Genomic DNA, 26,118 nt, shown 5'->3' on the forward strand with positions numbered 1-26,118 from the left:
AATGAATAAAATAAAATAAAATATCAGATCGTGTTTTTCAAAATTATTGTACATTGCAAGTAGCCTATTTTTCGGGCATGTTTGTGAATGCCTGTATGTATTTTTTAATATTTTTTTAAAAAATTATATTTTCAAAAAATATTAAAATAATTTTTTAATGGTTTTAATATGCTAATAAAAAAAATTATCTTAATGAATTTTAAAGAGAAAATCTATTTCACAGTCCGAGATACGCACGAAAAAATGCTTCTTTGACTGTATTTTAGTTTTACCGATATTTTTATTTCAATATTACAGCTTGTTACCTTTTCTATTTTTTAGAGAATTACTGGTTACGATTATTTATATGGTAATTAATTGTCGTTTTTAACTTTTTAGTGTATAAGGAAAGGGAGCCTCGAGATCACGATGCTAGATACAAGGAAAACGTGGCAAAAAAATACGAGTAAGTGCTTGAGCCAGAATTGGTTAAAAGGAAAATCAAATGAAATAAGTAAAAAGTAAAAAGGGAAGTTTCCTGTTAGATTCCAATTATTTATTTTCCGAGTATATAAAAAATAACTATTAATTATACATGTGGATATCACAGCTGCTAATTAAGTTGACTTGTAAATAACTACAGGTGCGATCCATAATTAACTCACACGGTCAATTTTAAATCTTTGCAACTTGCCATTCTTATGTCTTGACCATATTTTGCAAGGCAACATGGCAATCTTGAACTAGTATATTTTCTATTTCAATAAAACACTGCACCATATAAGCCAGCTGGTTAATAACCCGACTCAGAATTTGAGTTATAAATTTAATGTGTTAATATAAATTCACGTGAATTAATTTAAAATAATATTATTTTAATATAAAAAAGTTAAAATATTATTATTTTAAAAAATTAAATCAGATTTTACTTGGATTTTAAACGTTACAAGTTAATCTATTAGATCGATCGAGTTTAAATAGGTTAACTCTCATTTAATTTGATATAAAACCTAGTTCTAATTAAGTTAATGAATTAATAAGTTATCAAATTAACACGTTAAATTTTATCTGATTTAATAACATTGCATTAGACCTGTATAAATTTTGATTTGGTATAACTAATGCCATTAACAAGAGTTTTTAGTCTTAAAAACCACGTATAAGTTAATTTTTTAAAAAATACCAATTCACTCTATAATAATCCTTCAAGGTTAACAGGTTCGCTTCAATAATTTATCTTCCAAGAAAGTTCACATTTGGCTTTATATTTAAAAAATCACCAAACGATTGATTTTTCTTTTCTTTCCTTCTAGTTTTCTCAAAAACCTTTCGTATTTTTTCTAGGTTGATGATAAATACCTCTCCTACGACAAATTGAAAGGAAAATGAATAGACAAGACCAACAACTAAGAAGAAATTGTTGCAAAAAGATTGTTCTAAAGACAAAGAACATTTTAAATAAATGGATTGAAAATTAAATTGTTTTTAATAATCCTATCATAACCTCCAACCGTACTTTACATAGCCCCATTTAACATTGCATTTCAAATGGGGGTTGGTTAAATTTTATGAGTTATTTTATTTTATTTTTATTTTTTATATATTTTTGGATCATTTTGATATGTTGATATAAAAAATAATTAAAAAATAAAAAAATTATTATTTTAATATATTTTTAAATAAAAAACACTTTAAAAAATAATCATTTTTCATAATACATGTGTATTGAGTGTTATTTACATCAGCATTGATGCACACATTTATAACATTTTAGGATAGGTTTGATTATGAGTTGGATTATTGTGAAACTTCTGGCTATAATTTGGCCAAGTAGGTATATATATATATGAGGGCATTTATTAAAAAAAGAAGGTAAAGAGAGATGTTGAAAATTGAAAAAGACATTTGGAGCTATTTTAACACCCTTTAATTTTGAAGGACTTTTTTGAACTTTGAAGGACAATAATGCCAATCATCATCAATTCAACCTCAAGCTTGGTAACAAAACTAATGACTTGTTCGAGATTATAGTATAGAGTTTTTTTAAAAATGTTTTTTTTTGGTTAAAATTATATTAAAATAATATTTTTTTTTATATTTCTAATATTAGTATTTCAAAATAATAATAAAATACTAAAAAATATTAATTTAAAGTATTTTAAAAAATCATCAAAAAATTGGAAAAATACGTTCCAATGCACTCCCACACGCGTTGCCTAGGAGTTCATTTGTCCAAGCTAATGCTTTTATTTTTCGGGTTAGAAAATAGATTGAAAAACATTATTTCATTTGTTTTTTATTCTAAAAAAACAGAAGCATGAGCTTAGATAACAAACGGAGCCTAAACTATAATATATATATATATATATATATATATATATATATATATATATATATATATATATATATATATATATATATATTGTCCTCTCTTTTTTGTTTCAAGAAATGAAAGTGTGTGTGATTTGACAAAGAGCAAAGGAGAGTGCTTCACTGAATTCCCTGCTGAGTCACTCATTGACCAAGAGCGTGTTCGAATTTCAGTAACTTAAAGTCCACGTCTGGCCCATGTGCAGCGTCTGCATGGTGGACCCCCAGTTTAAATCAGAAAGATAGGTGGGTCTAAGCCTTTTTTTATACTTTATTTGTTAGCCCAAGAGGCTCCTACCGGGCCCATTTTATTTATTATATTAAAAATATGGCAGCATCTAGAATCCGATTAAAATAAAATAAAGAAATAGGTAAAAGAATGCAATTTACAAAGGGTTGAGAGCACGCAAGTTCATAGTTTTAAGATCCGCTTGATGATTGATCTTGAAAAAAATTTAATTTGAATTATATATTTTTTTGAAAATAATATTATTTCATTTATATTTTTATAGATGTTTAGATTAGACTGAATCAATTTACCTGAGACTTAACCTGGGTCTTTGCCTGTTTAACCTGGACCGGTTCCTATGAGCATGTTTGGGAACGCGGTGTAAACCGCGTTCTCTCAAAATTTAATTTTTTTTTATATAAAATAAATTTTATTTTATGTTTTTAGATTGTTTTGGTGTACTAATATTAAAAATTATTTTAAAAAATAAAAAAAATATTATTTTAATTATATTTTTAAATAAAAAACATTTTAAATTATCATCGCTATTACAATCTAGACATGCCAAAATGTAAAATGTCAAGGAAGAAATCACTGAGACATCGACACCTGGAAGAAGCCATTTTTTATACACTAGGAAAGTAGCAGTGGATCTGGCTTATTGGCTGCCACGTGAAAACTCGAAGAAAAATATCAACCACACTACACGACACTATCGTTTGTTCCACACCGACTGATCTTGTTGCATATTTATTAGCGCGGTGGGCAAGAAAGGGAAGCGAGAATTGGCAATGGGAACGACAGCCCTTTCGATATAGGGAAAGGGAAGAAAGGTTTTTTAAAGAATGGCTCTTGAAGCTAGACAGTGTGCCTTAGAATGGTCCACAGGAGCATGAATTTATTAGTTAATCACACATTTAGGCACACTCGTCGTTTAAAGAAGTCAATGTCTCGTTTGAATCTTCACATGATCATCGAACCCAACTTTGTAGAGAGTCAAAGGTTGATAGTGGCAATTTGAAGTTCAAGACACCAGACACATTGTCCCATGCCAAACTCCCAACAAGAATGCAATTAAAAAAATACAGTTATTTTTTAAAATATTTTTCATTTAAAAATGCATTAAAATAATATATTTTTTATTTTTTAAAATTATTTTAACATAAATATATTAAAACGATATAAAAATACTAAAAATATATTAATTTGAAGTAAAGAAAAAAATAAAAAAATTTAAATTTTTTTAAAAATGTTTTTGAAAGGTAAAAATAAACAGGGCCTGTGTTTAACGATATGCACACTATTTTTTAAAAATGATTTTAAATTAAAAATATATTAAAATAATATTTTTTTTATTTTTAATACCAACAAGAATAAATCATTCAAAACTACTTAAAAAAAACAATTTAATATCTTTTTCAAATAAGAAGCAAATTGTAACGCACGGAACAAACACTGATATGAAGCATGAAGTAGGACCCTAGTCCCTAGATGATAGTAATGCTTCAACCATTTGTTTTTAATGCTGAGCTAACATAATAAAGAAAATAAAAACAAACCCCACCCCACCAAATTCATGGCTACCTTCAAGATTTAAACAAAAACACATGGTCGCCTTTGATATGATAAACCACCCCCCAATGATTCCTCATACTCGAAGAAAAAACACTAGCTGCCAAAATGTTCAAAAGGGTGTCGCCAATTCAAAACATGGGAACACCGGGAAATTTCCTCTTTTTTTTTTTTTTTTCCAAGCAACATCTTTCGCCATGTATTTTCCAAGTCCTGATCTCATGTTATTCAAAAGTGCATCTTAATTATTATGAGGGAAAGCCTATCTCCAAAAATTTTGTTCATAGTTGTAAAACTCAGAATTTATTAGAGAATTGTATAAATTATATCTTGGGATCTCATCTAATAACTTAAGCTATTGAGTTGAGATGATTCTTTGATATGGTATCAGAGTCTTGATGACCAAGCGATCACGAGTTCGAATCTCACCATTCCCATTTATTTGATAAAAATTAAATACAAGATGATGTGTGCCTGTGCAAGTTTCAAGCTCAAAGAATTTTCACTTGAGGGGGTGTGTTAGAGAATAATCTAAATCATAACTTGGACCTCATCTAATAACTTAAGATATTGGGTTGAGATGATTATTTGACAGACCTACTTGGTGGATTCATCCGAGAAATTAAAAATTTAATTTTAATTGAATTTAATAAAATATTGACCAATAAAACATAATTAATCTGATAACTTGGTTTATCTGAACAAACTCGATTCAACTAAATTGATATTAAAAAAAACAACAAGAAATAAAATAATATTATTTTAATAAAAAATAACTCATGTTTATTTAATTACTCACAAAATGATACAATAACTCAATATTAGAATTTTGAGAAATATAAAAAAGAATATTGGGACCAGGAAACGGGCAGAGGATATAGTTTTAAAATGTTGCTTGCTATTTTCAATGGTATCAGGCACACCAGGTCTAGTTTGTGGGGTTGCTAACCGGCCTCCCGTCCTTACAGATCAGAGCAAAAAGTAGAAGGTTCGGTCTCTTGCAGCGGAACCATTAGGACCACAATTGCATTACTGTAGAGAGAAGGAGAAATCGATTCAGAGAAAGTTTGTTATTATTACCATACCTTCTATGTTTTTTTGCCCAACTATATATATAAAAAAACTGTTTGATTAACTAAATCATTTTTATGTTTTATCTTTATCTTATATATATATCGTTACATTTTAAATTTTAATTTTGTAAAGTTAAAATAATCTATTTTTTATTTATATAAACCTGTTTTTTATTTATTATGATATTACAGTAATTTTAACCAAATATATGTTTTTTTTAAAATTTATTTTTAAAATGCAATGACAAGAACTACCATGATACAAAACATTCTCCTAATATTTTTTTATTTATAGAAAAATAAATTTATCTTCGATTGTATCTCAACCAGGCCTATAAAGAAATGGGCTTTTAACACCATGTAGATAACCGAATACTAGAATCGAGTAAAAGTATGTTTGATATTGTGGTAACTGTTACTTTTCAAAGTACTTTTCGCTTAAAAATATATTGAAATAATATTTTTTTTATTTTTTTAAATTTATTTTTAATATTAACACATTAAAATGATCTGAAAACACAAAATATAATTTAAAACAAAGAAAAAAATAAAATAAAATTTATTTTTTTTTAAAAAATACTTTTTAAATACACAAACAAACATTCCCTAAAGTTACTCCATATATAATGTCCCAGGATCAATAGGCTGCTAGTTAATTTGTGTATGATGTCAATTTATTTATATTTTGTATTTCTAACAGATCACAAATTATCTCATATACCAACTTCCAGATAATTCTAAATATATGAATATATGTATACATTTACAAACATTAATGCATCTATAACATTCTATATATTTTGTATTTCTAACAGATCACAAATTATCTCATATTATTATTTTTATTATTTTGAAAATATTGATATTTTTTTATGAAAAAAGATGTCTTTGATGTTTATATTAATTTCTTATTTACACGTCTTTCCTAATGTATATAATTTAGCATGCATAACATATATTGATGAATAATTCTAAGGGCATGTAAATTAATTATATGTTATCTGTATATAAAAAAATCCAACATAAAACCATTTTTTTATAACTAAGAAAACGGTCAGAAACGCGATTATCTTTGATGAACACACCCTAAACTCAAAATTCTTAGCAGTATTGCTTGTAAGTTTCTATCTTCATTCTCCTGAGATTCTCTAAATAGCTGTTGATTTGCTTATTTTCACTCTAGTATTTCAGACAATACACGAGTAAGTCTACGATGGTTAATCTCAGCAGAAATACAAAGAGTGATTATCCTTTGAATCTATGGTTTTTCCCTATTCACTGCTCAGTTATTCTCAAGATGACAAGGGAAACAGAATACATGCAGTGACAATGGCATCCAGACAACTTATTGCTATCTGATTATACTAACTAGATTTATCAAGGTGACTTGCTCACTGGTACTCTCCGCGAGTGCACGAGTTGGACCTGGGAGGAACCCTTGGAGCTGGAGCAGTGTCAGAAGCACAAATGTGAGACGTTGCAAGATTATAGAGGAGGTTTTGAAGAACTGATAGCACATTGCATGGAGAAGTAACCTCTCCAGCCAGTTACTTAAGAGAAGCCTGAGCATCCACTACAACCTCATCTCACAAATTCCTTGTTGTCTTCAGAAATAATAGTCATAGATTAGGGCGAGTCCAGTAGTGGAGTAATACTCTAATTTTCAAAAAGACTAAGAAACAGATGACAGAGAGCGTCTAATTTCTTTTCTTTCCCTCTAGTGTTTTTGTCAATCAACAGAACAACCTTAAACAAGTCACCTGGAACGATTGTCAGCTTCAAGTATTATAATGTTATCGGCTAGGTTAACGCGCAGAATTCAGGACAAGGGAGATTGTTCGTTATTTCAAGATGTGTCCAGTACTCCAGTATTGCAGTTCCTAATGGGTTTGGCTTAATTATAAGATCTGCCTACCCTGCTAATAACCATCAGAAGACAGGCCTATAGCTTTAAAACACCAGTACAAAAGTTGAGAATGCTGAAGAAGCCAGTTCTATGATGTGCACAGCAAAAGCAATGAACTGAATACAGGAAGCATTTGACAAATGCAGGCAACGTGCATTAGCATGAAATGCTAAGATTTACAACAACAACAACCAAGCCTGGGTCCCAAACCAGTTGGGGTCAGCTACGTGGATCCTTTTGCACCATTCCACATGATCACACGCACGCAAAGCTAAGATTTCTGACAAAAAATTTACCAGTGAAGTTTTGATGCTGCATCTGCATTACCATGAGTTGTCTGAACCATCATAATGTTCTTTGGCTTCAGTCATTGACCATGCCTTGCTTCTAATCATTTCTTCCACTGGGGTATCCTCTGAACCACAACCTGATACAACCACAGGAATAGCACTCCATTAAATCTATCAAATTCAAAATCTTACCAAACTATGTTGTCCTCAAGGCCAAACATTCCTATTATACCATCTGAAAGAAAAATCGGGCGTCTTAACACGGGAGATTTTACAATACCTTTGAAGCCATTACAAAAGGCATAGAATTTTCCAAGATGGTGACAGAAGGTTTGTGTATAGTCACAGAATGATAGTGCAATATTTCTGAATATTTTATAAGGTGGATGCAGTCAAAACAAATTTCTAAAAACTGACAGAATAATATTGCAACATCACAGAAAGTTTCGGATCACAAAAATGCGAGAAAGGCATTATAATTACACAGCCTTGCAAGGCATTGTAGAAGGCACCGTCTTTAAATTGTTCTTTCTGTAGCTCTCAGAGCATCATGTGCTAAATTTTTTTATAAGACAGGTGTTTTGGGAACTCCAATGTCAGGAGTAGTCATATCTGATAAATGTCATTACCTTGCCAGAGTTTTCTTTGTTTCCAACAATTGTTTGACAAGCGAGCCTCCAGGATTCAGGATTCTGCACAATCAGAGAGTCAAAGGATGAACTCTACAAGGAGTATATTGCCACCAAAAAAAGGAAAAATGGTAAGATGAAGATAACCATTTTATACTGATAAGAACAGTTAATGAAAGTGCGGCTCTTGAAGGAAGGAGTTGGTGAGGGTATCGCATTCAAATCAAGCAGGTTTGACAGCACGATAGTTCACAAAGTGCAAGGTTTTAATTTCATCGGTGCATCAGAGGGGGGCAGAGGGATTACCTTCTTCAGATACCGGAGTTCGGTATTTGTTCTTTCATTCAAAAGATCGTTTCCATCAAGAATCTGCATGAGAAGGACATTGGAGGATGCACACAAGTTGAGGACATGAATAAAAACAAGCAACAATTCAAGTTCCAGTGATGGACATGGATTTCAGGAGGCAACATAGAAAATCAAGGTCGAAGCAGAAAATTTTGGTCTCAAATGGTTTGGCCAACAAAGGAACTGCATGCACAACAGTCCAGATACCATCATTCAAGAATCGAAGTGCTTGGCAATGGTATTGTTACCAGATGTTCGCAATTATTGGCTTAATGAAGAGATTGATACAAGCTGCGAGATAATTGTTAAAAAAGAATACCTCCACAATGCAAGTTCCACAGCTTCCACCACCTCCACAGTTCATCACTTTCCCCTGTTGGAATCTCAAAATAACAATTACACGCACCAAATTAAGAGCTAAAATTTAACCATAACTACTTGAAACACAATTTGGAAGAGAAAAAAAATGTATAGATGCCAATTCATATACCTAATTTAGTGGTTAAAGCTTAAATATATATGATATGATGATATGCATTGTCAAATTTATTTAAACCATAGAATGCATGCCTGTAATGATTCTAGGAGGTTGAAAACCACAAACTTACATAGGTAGCGTAGAGCTCAATCTTGTTATCCGACATGATGTTCCTCAACAACTTCTCTCCACTAATCGCTTTCGCTCTCTCCACCGGATACTTCCCATCAGCTTCCGGCTTCGGCTGCAATAAAGCAAATATCAAAACCAAAAGATAATCGCTAAACATTTAAAGACTATCAATGCTAGGAGTTCTCGAGCACTGATAGTCGTACCCCAATAAACTCGAGCTCAATTTCAGGCTTTTGATCAGTAACACTCCCTGAAGACTCCATTGATTTAGCAGAAGCAGAAGCAGAGACAGAAACAAGTCTCTTTCTTGGCACAACCTTGACACTAACACAATTCCCATATCCTTTTCCATTAGCATGAGATAACTCTGGCATCATGAGTGATATCCCACCAAAATTAATGGTGGCCATTTCTCGCTTTCACTACTGTCTTCTTCCCTAGAAATTTTCTTGTTCTCTGACTCTTCTCCTCTCCATTTTAACCAAGCACAGAACTTTCTCAATCTTTCTTTGGAGGGTAGTTTCGTAATTCAATAAACTATTAATCTTGTGATCTATATTTTGCCACCTGAAAGACATAATCAGTTGTTAGGGGGCACTAACTAACAAATGAAGTCGTCTCTCATTAACTTCCACAAAAACACAACTCTACTTTATGTATTTTTAACAACCAGAAAACCGCCGCATAACCGCCACTTCTCCGCCGTGTCCTCCGCGGAATCGTGGCTGGCCGTACAAGGAAACCCTCTAATCAAGTGGCCCCACAACCCCAACTTGGCCCCATCCCCATCAGCAGACCAGCAAAACTCCTCTCCAACTTCAAACTCAAACCCTAATTACCATCAAAATGATTTCTTTACCCTCTGCAACATCCTCAAAGACCCCAAAATCCAGCTCGGTCCATCCCTCCGAACCGCTTTGGACCGGACCGGAATTGAACCGGAACTGGGTCTTATACAGTCAGTATTTGACCATTTTGATTCATCACCAAAGTTGCTGCACAGCGTATTTCTGTGGGCAGAGAAGAAACCTGGGTTTCAATCCTCTGCGGCGTTGTTTAATTCAATGGTGAATTTTCTTGGTAAAGCAAGAGAATTTGGTTCTGCTTGGTGTTTATTGCTTGATAGGATTGGTGGAAATGAAGGAGGGGATTTGGTTTCTAGTGACACTTTTGCCATTTTGATCAGAAGGTATACTAGAGCAGGTAATATGGAATTTTGGGTTTTTGCGACATTGAGTTGTGTTTTTTTGAGTTATAGTTTGGAACTTGTTGTGCTGTGTTGAACTGAAAGAATTTGCTTGGTTTTGTACTCGCCGTTACAGTGCTCGATTAGGTACACTCTCATAGGTAATTTCCATTGAATATTAAAGGGTTTATACTTTATAGTGTTAGATTTGTGTCTTTTGAATTAAAAATTTGAGCTTGGTTTTGATTTGATAATTAGAAATTGCTTGAAACGTGTGTGATATTGACTTCGAATGTCAAATTGTGATTTGGAGCCAGCTTCTTGTTTGGTTTTTAAATCTGAGATTGTTATTTGATTGTATAGTTACCAACTACAATCTTTGTGTGTTTGTAGTTGGCCCAAGCTTTACCTTTTGGTTGACTTATAAATTTTGTTGGAATTGGAATGTTTGAGTTTTGCATGGAATTTGAATTAGTGCAAGGGAGATTTCATTATTGTAAGGTTTTGTGGCTGGTTTTGATTTGCAGTTATACCATCTTATTGTTGTTGGATTTGTGTTCACTAAATGGTTCTGCATTGGTGCAGGAATGTCTGAAGCTGCAATTAGAACATTTGAATACGCGAGCAGTTTAGATTTGATTCATAATTCTGAAGCTGGAACGAGCTTGTTTGAAATTTTGTTGGATTCACTTTGTAAGGAGGGGCATGTTAGGGTGGCTACAGACTATTTTGATAGGAAAGTGGAGAAGGACCCATGCTGGGTTCCATCAGTTCGGATATATAATATACTGTTAAATGGATGGTTTAGATCAAGAAAGCTCAAGCATGCAGAGAGGCTTTGGCTGGAAATGAAGAAGAAGAATGTAAAACCGAGTGTTGTAACATATGGTACACTGGTAGAAGGGTACAGTCGTATGCGTCGTGTTGAGAGGGCTATTGAATTGGTTGATGAAATGAAAAGAGAAGGGATTAAATCAAATGCCATTGTATATAATCCCATTATTGATGCATTAGCAGAAGCTGGTAGGTTTAAGGAGGTCTTGGGGATGATGGAGCACTTTTTTCTGTGTGAGGAAGGCCCCACTATCTCCACCTACAATTCTTTGGTAAAGGGTTACTGTAAGGCTGGAGACCTTGTTGGGGCTAGCAAGATCCTTAAGATGATGATTAGCAGGGAAGTCTTCCCAACCCCTACAACTTATAATTATTTCTTTCGGCATTTTTCAAAGTGTAGGAAAATTGAAGAGGGGATGAACCTATATACCAAGATGATTGAATCTGGGTACACCCCTGATCGACTCACTTACCATCTTTTGTTGAAGATGTTGTGTGAGGAGGAGAGATTGGACTTGGCTGTTCAGATTAGCAAGGAAATGAGAGCTAGGGGATGTGATATGGACTTAGCCACTAGCACCATGTTTACTCATTTGCTTTGTAAAATGCAGAGATTTGAAGAGGCATTTGCAGAATTTGAGGACATGTTACGGAGAGGTATAGTTCCTCAATACCTTACTTTCCATAGATTGAATGATGAGTTCAGGAAACAGGGACTGACTGAGCTGGCACGGAGACTGTGTAAGCTGATGTCTTCTGTTTCACATTCAAAAAACTTGCCAAATACATATAATGTTGATAGAGATGCGTCACGACATGCAAGGAGAAAATCTATATTGCAGAAGGCAGGAGTAATGTCTGAAATACTAAAGACTTGTAATGATCCTAGAGAACTTGTTAAGCACAGAAGTTCATCTCAGAATCCCGAATCAAGTGCAAATCAGTTGATAGAGGATATAAAAAAGAGAGCAAAGACATGACATCTCACTCTCTAGATGGTAATACCCTGCAAAGGCATGTGAAATTAGAGAACTTCGCGATCAGTTTTGGAAAACTTTTTGTAATGTGGTTTTTGAAGAATCCTGTTTCTAGAGATGAATTGCTTCTTACATAATTAAGTAGCATTGTTTCAGCACAAATATGAAGACAGCTTCTGCGAATACAAAAGCCTCAGCATGTGCAAAGTGGAATGCTGGGTTCTGGCAAACGTGGAGAATGAGTTAATGAAAGGGAGCTGGATGGTAATGGAGATTGGTCGGAACTTAGAGAACAGGATATTTAAGCATTTAAATATATTTTTGATGCTGCACCTTTCCACAGTTTATGTTGAAGTTCTTGCAGGTAAATAGTTAATCGATGCTACCAGTTGAAATGAACTTTGCGATGCATCCTGCAGGTAAATTGTTGTTTTTTATCGGCCAATGAATGATGTTCACTACAGCACCTTTTACATGAATCTTTTTTAGAGCTCATACATCACTTTAGATCCTTATTTATGTTCATGGTATATGCTTTCAACTTGAAATTTTGGAGTATGCAATACACTTATGGTTGTGGGCATCTAATACAGTGATGGAATTGAGTCTTGACAAAATGTATGGTCCATTTTGGAGTATACGAAGGGTGTAAGAAACACCAACCGAGAGTGACAAACAATTTAATTTGTTCCTTCATCTCAAGATGTGACTGGTTATTATTGGTGGGGTCTTAATGTTCTGCTGCTAATCACCTCACTTATTCCTCTATTATTAATCAGATTAGAAAAGGTTGCTTCCTTTGAATAATTTATAGATTAATGATACCATGATGTAATAAAGAAAGGATGCTTTCTTTAAATTGTTTATAGATAGGTAATGCCTTTCTCAACTGAAATATTTTGTTATAGTGGTAGCTAAGATGCTGGAATGAGATCAAACCTTTTGGAGTTAGTGGAATCCTTTTCTTTCTCTTTCTTTTTCATGATGGTCATGGTATCCTTGAGTCTAGATTCGGGCATTAGTCTGTGTTCATGATATAAGACTAAATTTATGTTTGATAGAGTGGTGAGGTATGGTTAAAACTGTGTTTTGCCCCCACCCCCCCCACAATTTACACACTATAGTTTCACATGAGTTCTATTTGTAGCTTTTTTTAAATCTACTTTTTTAAACCGTGATCGCAAAAAACTACCACAATGGCAAACACACGAAAGTTGAGGATTTAGACAAGTCATCCACATCCAGTATAATGTATTATAAAAAGTTTCTATTATGCCGGTTAGATTACTGTTTTGTGGTTTCCTATCAACATGGTTAGGATTTTGCAATCAGATGGATGTGATGTGTATGTTACGCATGGCATTCTGTGGATTTGTTGAGAAAGACTTGGCTTAATTATGGATGTAGCCATTAATGTGGATCTTTGTGGATTCCTTCATTTGCTACTAGATTTCTACCTAATTTGTGGTGCCTCGCCTTTGCTCCCGATGGGAGTGCAAAGGGCCATTTGCGGACCTATGTTTCGTTTTCTTTGTTTAATGCGCTCATGCTACACAGGTCAAGATTGCCCTTTTCCTCAATACTTTGTACAGTTCCATTTCAAGTGCAAGTGAAGCGGACTACTGATAAACACAGGCAGAACTGCATGAGTTAAAATCATTGCTGGGATTCCATTTTTTGGTCCAATAAACACTCATTTGTTAGTGAAATTTAATCCCAATATCTTACATCAATCCAGAATACATAACCTCTCATTTCAAAATAGAGTTTAATGTCAACTCTGGGTAAGAAAGTTAATGACCAAAAGCTGATTGTGTAATCCTTACAGATCTCGTATCAAAAGGCTATAAATAGCTCAAATCTTTTCAAGCATCTCAAATATCCTTGCCGTGTAATATTTAGATGGCGTTCGCGCTGTAAGGAAATTAAAAAAAAACCATACCAGGTCCTTCTAAATAAGATTTTTTTTGTCTATCTCTTTTGTATTATAATTTATTTTTCCTGCAATAAATTCAGTAGTTCTTCTCTATTCAAACAAATGTTGTTAAATTGGCTCAGAAGTAAAGCTGCAAAAAGGGCCTGTAATGGAAAATAAGGACTAATAATGATAGCCTTGTTATGTTCCTTTATTTTGCCATGATTGGTTTTTATGATTTTATCCAATAATGTAATGATAAATAATATATTTGTGTGATATTGTGGGCACCTACATATATATTGTCATTCATGATCATTGTCCACTTGGTACAAACACTCGAGAGATTTTGCCACCAAATTAAAAAATCTGCCCTCGTAATGATCAAAAAATAGAAAAGAAATGCATCCAATCGTCCTGCCACGATGAACAGTTGTCATTACTTAGTTAGGGCACGTTTACTTCCTTTTCTGCAGAAAAAACAAAAAATATTTTTTTATTTGGTATTGTGATCTTTAAAAAAAATAGCTTTAAATTATATTTTTTTAATATATTTTTTAATAAAAAATAATATCTATTTCACTTCCAAGCAAATATAAAATTTAAAGTTTTAAAGCTTCTTCCTTCTAGGCCTCACAGCCTTCCTAGTTTGACAAAACTGACAGAAGGAAGAACAAAAGGTGGGCACCATTTAATTCCGCGTGAAAAATATTATTGGTTTGAAAAAATAATAAATTAATATTTTTTTTATAATTTTAATATTATAATATTAAAAATATAAAAAAAAATCTGAATAAAAACTATTTTAATATAATTTTTAAATAAAAAAAATATTTTACACTACAATACAAAATACACATTAAAAAAAAATCTGAATTGTCGTCCGAAGAAAGCTTGGTTTGTCTGGCTGGTCTAAGAACAAGAGAAGTCTTCTTGATATGATAAGAATTAGTTCTAAATATACAATAATTATTATTGATTTTCTGGTCCAACATAAACTAAGGTCACTATCTGCTAGTTATATATGAGATTAACATAGTGTTCTTTTAAATTCAAAGTACCATATGGTCAAATTTTTATATAATGAAAATATATTTTTTCTCCATTGGGTTTTAGACAAACATTTGTATTTGATATTCATGTATTTTATAATATTTTTTTACGATAAAGAAAAGGGTTTCATTTATTTTTGACATGGATTAAATAAATTTTAAACAGACATAAATCAAATTCACATAATTATCAATTGAAATAAAAACTGTAAATCCATTTTGGTGGTTTGAGAAAATAAAATAAAAAAATTTCTTATATTTTATAAAATACAAGACGTAGTTAACTTTCTATGGGTTAATTCAGAATCTAACTCAAGTTAAGTTAAACTAAATCGCCTTGGTAAATCAATTTGTGATCTAATCGATCCAATTAAAATATGAGTGAGACCCAACTTGACTTTTTATTTTTTAAAAAACAGTATTATTTTAATTTTTAATTTTTTTAAAATAAAATAATATTATTTTAAATTGATTTTGATCAATTTAGTTTAATTCATGACTTGAATCTTAGATCAGATATAAACGGACTAAGTTTTATAACTATAGCAAGAGTTTGATGGCAATGACAAATGGAAGACAGAATCGTAACTAAAGTTTTAAGGTTTTCAGAGCTCGTTTGATATTGTGATAACGATTATTTTTTAAAATATTTTTCACTTGACAATGCATCAAAGTTATATATATATATATATATATATATATTAAATCAATCTAAAAATAATAATTTAAAATGTAAAAAAAATATTTTTTCTTAAAAATACTTTTAATTCGAAAAACAAAGTGTGTCTTACACGGTGGGCAACAGGGACAGGGAAAGGGACGGCAAGAGTTGTGATTGGATAAAGATTATTAATGGGAATGGTGGCAGCAGTCAACAAATTTGATCCTACAGAATCAATGCCTCCATTTTTATCCCTATCTTCTCCTCTTCTCTCATAGTGGCCATTACTCTCCCACCACAACCTCACCCAAGCTTTATTATTGCCCACAAATCCTCTTCCCACCTATTACGCCATTCTTCGTTCTTTAATTCCATGGTCTTCTGTTATTCTCGAAATTAAATTCACCTGTTAATTCTTGACATTCTAACTTAAAAAAAGGTTCTCAATTGGTGGATGCAAATAATTCTCACGCATTGTAAACATTAAGGTTCTAAATTTATAGTAAAAAAACACCCATCATTGTGTAAAAATCTTTTAATATGGTAATATAGGTTTTTGAACCCACATATATATATATATATATATATATTTTGTTATAAAAAGATGGCCGAATTGATTATATTAGATAGGTGGTCCATGCCAAATCAATTTTTTTATAATATATAAAAAAAATATTCAAGCTGGCCATTGTTTTTATTGAAGTAAAAAGAAATATGAGATCCAGATTATTGAATTGATATGGGTTTAATAATCTCAATAAATTTAACAATATGATTAAAAAAAATAATCGGTAATGAACAAAGTGATAAAAAAATATAAGTGACAATAATTAAATATAAAAAATGAGATATTAATACTATATCTGAGAAAAAAAGAAAGAATACAAAGAAACCATGCTAACTAACATATTTTTAGTTTTTTTTTTTTAATCTTTTTAACATGCTCAATTTATCCACAAAAACTAATTATAAATACCAATTTCATAGTAATTACGAGGAGGCTTTCTCTTGTAGCTCCCACACCACATAACTATTGGTCAAAATTTGAAGGGACCTTCATGTATTTTATGTCGGGAATAAGATATAAGGTAACTCTATGATGAAGTTCAAGAAAAGATATGGTTTTGAGTTATAATAATGATTGTTTTTTAAATTATTTTTTATTATAAAATGTTTTAAAATATTTTTTTATAAAACAATTTAAAAATATAAAAAAAATTCAAATTTCACTGAACTCTCATTTAAAATGCAATACCAAACACTTCAATGGATTTGCTCGGCTTTTGTTGTTGTTGTTGTAACCTGCAAAACTCCCCTATGTCTTCTTTATGCATATAAAAATACCTCACCATGACTTGCTCGCGAAGACGAAAGGGAATAGCTTGTTATCGTAGGGTGGCACGGGCGGTGTAGCTCGCTCGCCGTCGTGATTGTAACTATCAGATTTAGCTTTATAAAAACCAGCGCTTCGATTGGTCGTGATATCAACCAGAAAGCAAGGATATGGTGAGAGTATTTTGTGAATGATTGGATGACAAACTATGTGTTGTTTTGTGTGCCGAGAATTGCAAAGAAGAAGAAGAAGAAGAAGAAGAAGAAGAAGAAGAGAGAAGATTTACAAGAAAGCATGGAAAAATTGGCATTGCATGGATTTGGTTTTCAACCATGCATCTAGGCTGGGTTTCCATTCTTTCGGGCCTCACCTAAATGACTGGAAAAACCTTTCATTTTTATTTTTATTTTTTATGTAATATTACTCTATAAATAAAGTTAATCGTATGTAAATATGCATTTTTTTTTAAAAAATAAAAATAAAATAACGAGATCCGACCCTATGACTTCCAAATTGAACAAGTTTTTCGCTCGCGACTAGAAGAAACCTAGGGGCAAAGTTTCATTAAGCATATACCACCGAGTGATTCATTACTCTTTTTTTTCTTAGAGGTTGGTGCTGAGAACAATTGTGTCTGAGACAACACTCCATCTTCTAGGCATTGCTCAACTTACACAGGCATGTGAATCATAATATGTGTAGATGTAACATTCACAGCAAATATAATGATTTTTTTTGCAGATTTTATTATTCACAACAAATATAATGATAATGAAGTGTGAAAATTTATTGAGTTTAGTTATTATGGTTATTTGCAAATTTTGTTAAGTGAGATAAAATTTTAGATATATTTTTTATACAGAAAAAACTTTGCTAGAATTTTGTTAAAATTGGAAAATTTTTAATTCTCTAAAATCATTAATTAAATTAAATTTCAGATTTACAACCAAATAATAAATCTCATAATAAATATTTTTTTGTTAAATTTAGATATTGAGGATATTTGTTACTAGGAGGGGCAGAAGCTTTACTGTCAATCCTTTGGCTCAACCGGTCGGCCGATTGAACCAGTTATATGAACCAGTTGACTGGTTCACATAAAAATCATAATTTTATAATTTTTTTCTTCCAGATATGTTTTATGAATCGAAATATACATCTTTGTTCAATTTATAGACTTCAATGTCAACCAATTTTTTGATTTAACTAACCATTATGAACTAGTTGACCAGTTTGTCCTTCTTAATAGTATTGGAATTGAATTGATGTCGCAATTGTGAACCATAACATCAATTAAAATTTTATTACAGTTGTGACTGCGATATTTAATAGATGTCATAATTTAGAATCACAACATTCAAAAACATGCTATTTCACCAAAAATTTTTGCTGCTACGCTAATTCATCATATTCTTTTATTTTGTATGCTAATTGTCTAATTTGCCCAAACATGACTTAAACCTTTCTTATTAAATGTATTATCCGACTACTTTTATATATATATTTGATATTATGGTAATTTTTATAGTTATAATTTTCTTAAAATAATTTTTAGCTTCTTAACCAAGATCCAAGAAAGAATTTACCAGGATCCGTGCAAAACCACACAATTATTTTTATTAACCAAATAGAATTGAGCCCCTGTCTGATAATGCATGATAATGCGTCCAAAACAGAAGTTTGCTAAAATTAAATTTTTTTAAAAATTAATTTTTTATATTTTTATATTGTTTTAAAATCCTGATATCAAAAAATAATTTTTTAAAAAATAAAAATATTATTTTAATATATTTATATAAAAAAAAACTGTTATTATACTGAAAAAAAAAAAACCCCAGAATCTATGATTGCGGTAAAACGCAAATCCAGCCAAGGAAACAAACATACCGGATCATCTTTATATCAAGATAAAAAAGCAGTCTTTACATGAATGATTAGAACTCCCCGGTTGGGTTTTGCAGTTTTTCCCATGATGAGAACACGGTGATTAGACATAAAACAAGTGCACGTGGGACGTGAAGGTGAAACCGTAATAAAATCACCACCGTGCCCAAAAAGCAATGGATAGAGAGGAACAGTAATCACAGATTAGAGGGATCCCTGCCAAAAAACACAAAACCCTAAAACACAAGGTCCAATAGCAGCAAGGAACACGGCAAAACCCTCTCTTTCCTTTGCAAGAACAACGACAATCAAGCACACTCTCACACAACCTTTATACCTTTTTTAAAAACAAAAACAACAAGCCTACACATATTCAGACACAGAGACGGTTAGTGCAGGGAGAAGAAAAAATAATAATTAATCAATAAAAAAATAAAAAAATTGAACAAGATCCTCCTTTCCCAGAGAAAGACAGAACCTTTTGCTTTTTAATGCTCTGCCCCTCTTAAAAATTCAGTCTTTGAGGCCCCTTCTCTCTTTCTCTCTCCCTCTCTTTACTTTCTTGAAAATCGTTCTCTCTTTCGTTTTTACTCCCTCTCCCTCTAAAGCTGAAGAGAGAAGAAGCCATGAAGGAGAAGCTTGATATGAAGAGGAAATGGCAGTAGTATTGACAATGGCACAACAAAGCAAGAACAACAATGCCAACAGTAGCCATAATAATAGTGTTTATGTAAACAACAGTACTGCAACAAGCCAACAGCAACAAAAACAAGATTTGAAGGCAATGTTTCATGATTTCTTGGGCATGAAAGGAACTACAGATTCACCAGTTGTTTTAGCTCCAAAAAATAAAGATGGGTCTCCTTCTGCTTCTGCTTCACTTGGAGCTTCTTCTGGTGGTGGCCGTGGACCTCTCTCTTCTACCTCTGATCTAGCTTCTGGTCAGTACTTGCTCTACAACTTGAAAGCTTCTGTCTTTTTTCTTGAGCCTTATAGGTTAATGGGTCCTTTTGATTTTTTGTTTTCCCTTTATTGACGTTGAAGCTCTTCAAGAATTTCTTTTTCTTTCTCTATTTTGTTGGTGGGTTCTTTTATCTAATTATGTTTTATTTTGTTTAGTTAATTTTCCCTCTCATCTCGTTATTATCAGGTGAAATGGAGTTCCTTACTCCTTTTTTCCTCCATGATCTAGCGGGGCGTGTGTGTGTGTGTGAGAGAGAGAGAGAGAGAGAGGTTTGATGGTCCGTCTTGATTTTTCATGTGATGTAGAGAACACTATCTATTTTCAGGTAGAGAGATGGATTATTCTTTTGTTGATTAGTTTTAGTGAGGTTGTTAGCTTCGGCAGGATTTCACTTCGTCTTCTTTCTTTTATTTTATTACTAAACTTGATCTTTCAGTAGGGAAAGTTTAATTTGCAACTTCTTGCCACTTTTTTAGTGTTTCCTTGATTTGTATACTAAAACATCTTCATCTAATGGATTTTTCCAAATGTGGTGTTTTGTGGTTTTCTTTACTCAAATGTTGTTTCCTAAAGAAGTAAGAACAAAATTGAAAGTGTTCATGTATATACTCCTTTCCTTTCAAAGATTCCACATTGCAAGTTGAAAGGACTGAATTAAGCATGCCATTTGCAATTTAGGCCAATATGCATTTTGGTCGAGGAAGAGGGCTTTTGTAATTGTAGCTTACACATGTTACCTTTTCTTTTGTGGAGATTTTTCATCGACAACCTCGATAAAAAGGACATTGCTAAGGTTGAACTTTAGTTGTTGAAATTGCTTTATATTTATTATTGCTTGTGTTTTCTGGTTTCATGATCCTACCAATCATTTTCAAAGTTTGATACTTTATCATTGATATTAATAGAAAGGCAGGCTGGAAATCATCTTGAGGGGATTCCATTTTATGGTCCAAGGAGTGATATTTCTGGTCCTGAGATAAGCAACAGATTAGCAGGAAGTAAGCGGAGCAATTCAGATTCTGCCTTTACAGGATCAAGGGATGGGATTCCACAAATGGCTCATGATTCCATCGAGAGCCTGCATTTGATGAAGGTAGCTTTGAGATTTAATCTTGTGGTTTGTCTTTCATTTTAATGAACGAGAAGAACTTCCCATGTGGTTTGTTTTTGTTAACATTTAATTTTTCATGTTGAGATTCAGATGCTAAAAAATGGAGGTGGCAGAGAACGGCCTAGAAGGTCCAACGATGACGAGGTTTTCTATGGTATGCAGCCAATGAGGCCGAGTTCTGCATCTCTCATACTGCAACCTTCTGCTGGCAGTAGACTTGATGCCAACGTTTCCAAACAAGATCGATCCATTCCCATGGGGATAGGTGCATATCCTCCGCGTGGCGGTCAATTTGTTCCTTTTACGCATCAAGTTCCCACAAACAGATTCAGAGACACAAATGCTGGTCCTTCAATTGTCTCACAATCTGCTGCCGATGAAGGATCCAGAACTGGAATCAAAGGCCCTGGAATTCTGAGTTCTATAAATGCTGGCAGCGGTATCTCTGAGAAAAATTCATCCAGAGGGCTGCCTAGTGGTGGCAAACCCAAGACTGGGATTCATATTTCAGAGCCAGAATCTTCAAATCCTTCAAGGTGAATTATATAATATAGTACATTATCTTCGCTTCTCAATGTTAATTGTTTAATTGATGCTAATTATCACCCATTAAAAAGAACTTGATACCATATCTCTTTGGTTCCTATGGCAGTCGGCAGGGTTTAACATCTGCCAGCCGCCAGATGACTATATTTTATGGTGGTCAAGCTCATGTTTTTGATGATGTTCACCCAAACAAGGTTTGCATTCCATTTGTTTGCTAATAAAGGATAACCTTTTTAATCTCATTGGTTTATACAGTTTCTTGGATGGAAAGCTTATTTTACATGCTCATGTGCAACCTGCATCAGTTTATGCTAGTGAATCACCTCGAGAAAAATGCATATGTTTGATAGCATCTTGGTTGAGTCGTATAAAAATTGCAGTTGCAGCCTTCTGTCATTGAGAATGTGAACCTATGCCCAGGGAAGCAGTTGCAGTTGTGTTATTAGTTCTGGTCTGCAAATATGTTAATAAATATTGTGCCCTGTTATTTGGAAAACGGTTCTCTATTGTCTGAACTGTGCATGTGAAAAAGAACGAATTGTGTTTGACCTTACAGTTGGAAACGTGTCATATTAATATGTAAGGGATGGATTTCTTAGAATTTCTTTGTTCACTTTGTGGAATATGATTCCAGATGGCCAGATACACCTCACGGCTCGAGTTAAGAGTTGACTTGGTTGAATACATGTTGAAAGTAGCAGAATTCTCTTTTGAATTAATTTATCATATACAATGGCAAGAAAACGTAACAGAGCTACAAACTGACGCCTAGTTCACTAGACTGCAGTTACTCAAGTGAGAAAGTCCGATGATGGTTTCTTTTTAGAGTGGTGGGATTACTTTTTATACATTACCTGACAGTATTCTCCCTTAGTGAACAGAGAGTCACATGAGTATCTATGTTTCAAGTAGTTCCTTTTCCTTTAAAGTGAGCACATATCCATGTTTTAAGTTGTGATCTCTCTTAACCTTCCCAACCTTTTTTTTTTGTATCAGTCCTGTCTTTTGAATTTTGTTCATCTTAAGTTGCTTATTGTGTATTAATACAATTGGTGTGTTTATTCCTTGGTGAAGCTTAAGAGAGGATTGATATCACGTTATTCTCTTTCCTTCCTCTCTAAACTTTGTGGTTCCATTTTTGTCACCTTTTATATGCTCAGTACAGCACTCCACTATCATTATTTCTGTCAATCACAGCAATTTTCAAACTGGGTAAAACTGTATGGAAAGGCTACTTTTTACTGGTTGCTTGGGCTTGCTAATGTGCCTTCCTCATTCTTTAGTGGATGTCCATCATATAGCATTTTTTCCGTAAATCTGTTGCCTGTTTTCTACCATAAAGTGTGCTTAATGTTTTCACTTTTTTATCCTCATCATGATAGCAGTGAAGTGATTCATAGTGGTCTCCAAGAACGTTGTGCTTTTGATTTATCTAGGCTTTCAATACGGAAGCTTCAATTTTTGTAGTTCTGCTCAAGAAGTTAAGATAGCCATATTGGGTCATAATTGTCCTGATCATTTTTCTATAAAATGCATCGTTTCTTTCTTGAACTGGTGAAATATCTTCATTACAAGTTTGAATATTAAAAGCTGCCCATCATTATGTACAGAACTTCCTATTCCTTTCATGATGATGGGCGCTTTTCCTTTCTGCTAAATCTTTATGTGGCCCCTGTAGGAACTGTTTCTATTATTCATTTTTACAATTTCTAATACTTTAATATGCTTATGAATGACAATATTTATGTTACTTTTGTTCACTTTTTAAAATTTAAATCCTGGCATAAAGATGCTGGGTAGCAATCTTGTGCCAAAGACCAGCTTTAATGTTCCGATAAAGGCACCAATTGCGTATTTGTCAGCCTAGGCCTCAGAGAAGATTAATAAAATTGGTTTTCTGTAGATTTTCTGAGGTAAATCACATAATACTTTCCGCTATTCATTTCTTCCTCTTACCCCTGCATGCGAAGGCCTCGGAGACTCATAGTCAAAGCTGCAAAAAGTAACAGGAATCCTTGGGGGATTTATGCTATTTTTTTCCTGTGGTGTTCGACTCGGTTATTTACATGTGGCACAAGTATTTATCTCACAGTGCATAGCCAAATTGGTGCCTTGACCATTATGTGCTGTCTGATCTATTTCAGGCAGATGTTATAATGGCCCTGGCAGGTTCAAACGGAGGATCATGGTCAACAACCTACTCACCAAAACCTACTGCAAGTCAAGGTAGTGAAAGTTACATGACCAGCGGCGGGGAATATGAACTCCGTGGGAGGCTATCCGTCACCGGCAATGCTACCCGGGGAGTTGGCTCTAGTGATCGAATCTCTACACCAACAGGTGAATATTCATATTTATCATCCACAATGTCCTTTGCTCTTTAGAGCTAGGAAATGACTTGCTTAAATTGCTCTTTTCATTTGCTAATCTGCAGGAGGTCATCATGGCAGCATTGTAATAGCTAAAGAGAGGAGAAACGCAGTTCAGGCAGGCGAACCCAGTAATGAGGAGAAATGAGAGGTCTAAACTCTAAAGTTGAGAACTTGAAACAGCCCTAACATTATTTTGGATAACAGCTCTTTAGGAAGAATGAGCTCTTTTTTCTGGTGTTGCTTAAGCTCTTCATTCTTGTCCTTTTTTCTCCTTTTTTCTGCTTCTTTTTTGGAAAAGAGCAAGGGGGAGGGGAGCTCTTGTGTATAGAGGACTTGTATCATAATCATAATCAGATGCCACCATGACCAAGCTTTTGATATAAATCTATGCTGTTTATCAATTTCTCAACTTGAAAAACCCCCCACTCCCTTTGCTTAAAACTAGTAGGCATTTATTTGCAAGCACAATTCCACAACCTTTTTCTCATAAACAGCAATTTCAGGCATGCTTGGGTGGCAGCAGCACCCTCCGATCAATCACCAAACCCTTGCTTAGGTGAAAGAGAGAGTTCTGTGCTGAGTGCGGCTCATCAATAGCCCATCCTGTGCATATTTTTGTCGAAGACTTTTCTCTATGGACTCTTGACGAGCCTGGCTCACGCAAGTTTTGCTGGGATAAAGAAAGAGACCTAGATAGAGCTGAGCAAATGGTTTGACCGGTTCGGTTTTGATTTATTTAGTTCGAGTGTTTTCAAAAACCGAACAGAATTTGTCATGAGTCGAGTCATGTAAACCAGAATCTTTAAGTATGGTTTTTCAGTTTTTAAATGAAAATTCCTAATTTAGAAGTTTTTGATTTTTTTTTTGATTTTTTATAAGAATCATTAAAATGAAAAAAAGGAAACCGGTTTTTCTGTTTGTTCGGTTCTCAAAGAGAATCTTTAAAAATAATTTACCTGATTGAAGAGGTTGAATATCAAATAAACCAAACCGAAAGAACCAGATCATGACAACTCGGTTCCTTTTTTTGGGTTGAACCAAACAATGCACAACCATATACTGATTTCTTGTAGACCCACAATCACAATTGCATTATGAAATGGGAATGGGGAATCATATATTTTCTTCTTTTTTATCATTATTTTATGCTTTCTTTTCTCAACCATATAATTGTTTTCCTGATTTGTTCTAGCAAGTTGACTTGAAAAACTCATGATCCGGAATATAACTTGATTTAAGTTTTAAGTTGAATTAAAAAAGATAATAATACAAAAAAAAAATCTAGTTGACTCGATCAGATTAGCTTATGACCTAGTTGATTGGATCAAATCTAACCAAGATAACTTCTAGAAATTTTTTTTTTTAAAATGAATAAAACAATACTATTTTAATAAAAATAATTAATCTAAATTGACCGTTAACTCATTCAAAATTGACTTGATAACCTAGGAGCCAAGATTTTCAAGTTAGTCGGCGAGAAGTTCTTGTGCCCATCATCTACCTGGCCCTTGTACCGCTACAACATTAGTTTCTCCTGCTGATTGCCCCAGGCCCAAAAGCAGCGTGATCCTTCTTACAGTAGCCAATAGGTTTCGAGCCCGAGATCTTTCAGGAGACACGTGTTACTGTAAGGCCCAATAAATTAAATAAATAAATAAGAGAACCTATACATAAGACTTCATACCTTTGCTTTTTATGAAATAGGAATTTTCTTGAATTTCCCATCATTAAATACACGACTCCCCCTTTTTTTTTGTAATACTATGATTAATTTCATTCCACTACACTCGATAATTATAAAAGAAAAACTATCATGATCGATAATCTGATTAAGTTATATATCCATTTGGGATGGTAGTATATATTGTTTTTTAAAATATTTTTATTTAAAAATATATTTAAATAATATTTTTATTTTTGATATTAGTTTATTAAAACAATTTAAAAATATTAAAAAAATTAATTTAAAATAAAAAAAATTAAAAGCATAATCCGGCCGCATAAACAAATATTACCTATAGTAACTTATGGTCGATGAAGTCTTGATGCAATGCTCATTATCAAACCAAAAAAAAAAAAAAAATTCTGAAATTTCCATGGACTTGAAATTTATGAAGAGTTTTACATGTCTAGTTGGTTCCAGATAGTCTGTCTTCCACCGAAGTCAAGTACAAGAAGACAGACCCAAAAAGTATATCGAATTTAGATCTGAAGTTAACAGTTTCAAGACTTGATAGTTTGACGATGAAGATAAGTAACATTAATTAATAATTTGAT

At 33.0% G+C, this 26,118-nt stretch overlaps 3 protein-coding genes across 5 annotated transcripts; 2 read left to right on the forward strand and 1 right to left on the reverse strand.

Annotated features, from left to right (window-relative positions):
• Nucleotides 1–7,146: 7,146 nt before the first annotated feature.
• LOC7495743 (photosynthetic NDH subunit of subcomplex B 3, chloroplastic) lies at nt 7,147–9,498 on the reverse strand. Its single transcript, XM_002309554.4, has 6 exons — nt 9,210–9,498; nt 9,005–9,118; nt 8,716–8,769; nt 8,355–8,417; nt 8,049–8,111; nt 7,147–7,556 (listed from the first exon to the last, which is right to left on the reverse strand). The coding sequence occupies exons 1-6, from the start codon at nt 9,414–9,416 to the stop codon at nt 7,521–7,523; spliced, it is 537 nt and encodes a 178-aa protein (XP_002309590.1). The 5' UTR covers nt 9,417–9,498; the 3' UTR covers nt 7,147–7,520.
• A 14-nt stretch (nt 9,499–9,512) lies between these two features.
• Nucleotides 9,513–12,482, forward strand: LOC7495744 (pentatricopeptide repeat-containing protein At5g11310, mitochondrial). The gene is made up of 2 exons (XM_002308600.4): nt 9,513–10,209; nt 10,778–12,482. Exons 1-2 carry the CDS (start codon nt 9,615–9,617, stop codon nt 12,004–12,006), a joined length of 1,824 nt encoding a protein of 607 aa, XP_002308636.1. The 5' UTR covers nt 9,513–9,614; the 3' UTR covers nt 12,007–12,482.
• A 6,543-nt stretch (nt 12,483–19,025) lies between these two features.
• Nucleotides 19,026–24,242, forward strand: LOC7471563 (protein TIFY 8). 3 transcript variants are annotated; one of them, XM_024604367.2, is made up of 6 exons: nt 19,035–19,789; nt 20,718–20,905; nt 21,014–21,459; nt 21,576–21,663; nt 23,614–23,809; nt 23,904–24,242. In XM_024604367.2, the coding sequence occupies exons 1-6, from the start codon at nt 19,504–19,506 to the stop codon at nt 23,984–23,986; spliced, it is 1,287 nt and encodes a 428-aa protein (XP_024460135.1). In that variant the 5' UTR covers nt 19,035–19,503; the 3' UTR covers nt 23,987–24,242. The 3 variants fall into 3 exon arrangements, with proteins under 3 accessions (XP_024460136.1, XP_024460137.1, XP_024460135.1); XM_024604368.2 differs by lacking the exon at nt 23,904–24,242 and having other exon boundaries at nt 19,026–19,789; nt 22,104–23,754; XM_024604369.2 differs by lacking the exon at nt 23,904–24,242 and having other exon boundaries at nt 19,028–19,789; nt 23,440–23,754.
• The last annotated feature ends 1,876 nt before the right edge of the window (nt 24,243–26,118 follow it).

Source organism: Populus trichocarpa, chromosome 6, assembly GCF_000002775.5.
Source record: "Populus trichocarpa isolate Nisqually-1 chromosome 6, P.trichocarpa_v4.1, whole genome shotgun sequence".
In the NCBI taxonomy this organism is placed as follows: domain Eukaryota; kingdom Viridiplantae; phylum Streptophyta; class Magnoliopsida; order Malpighiales; family Salicaceae; genus Populus; species Populus trichocarpa.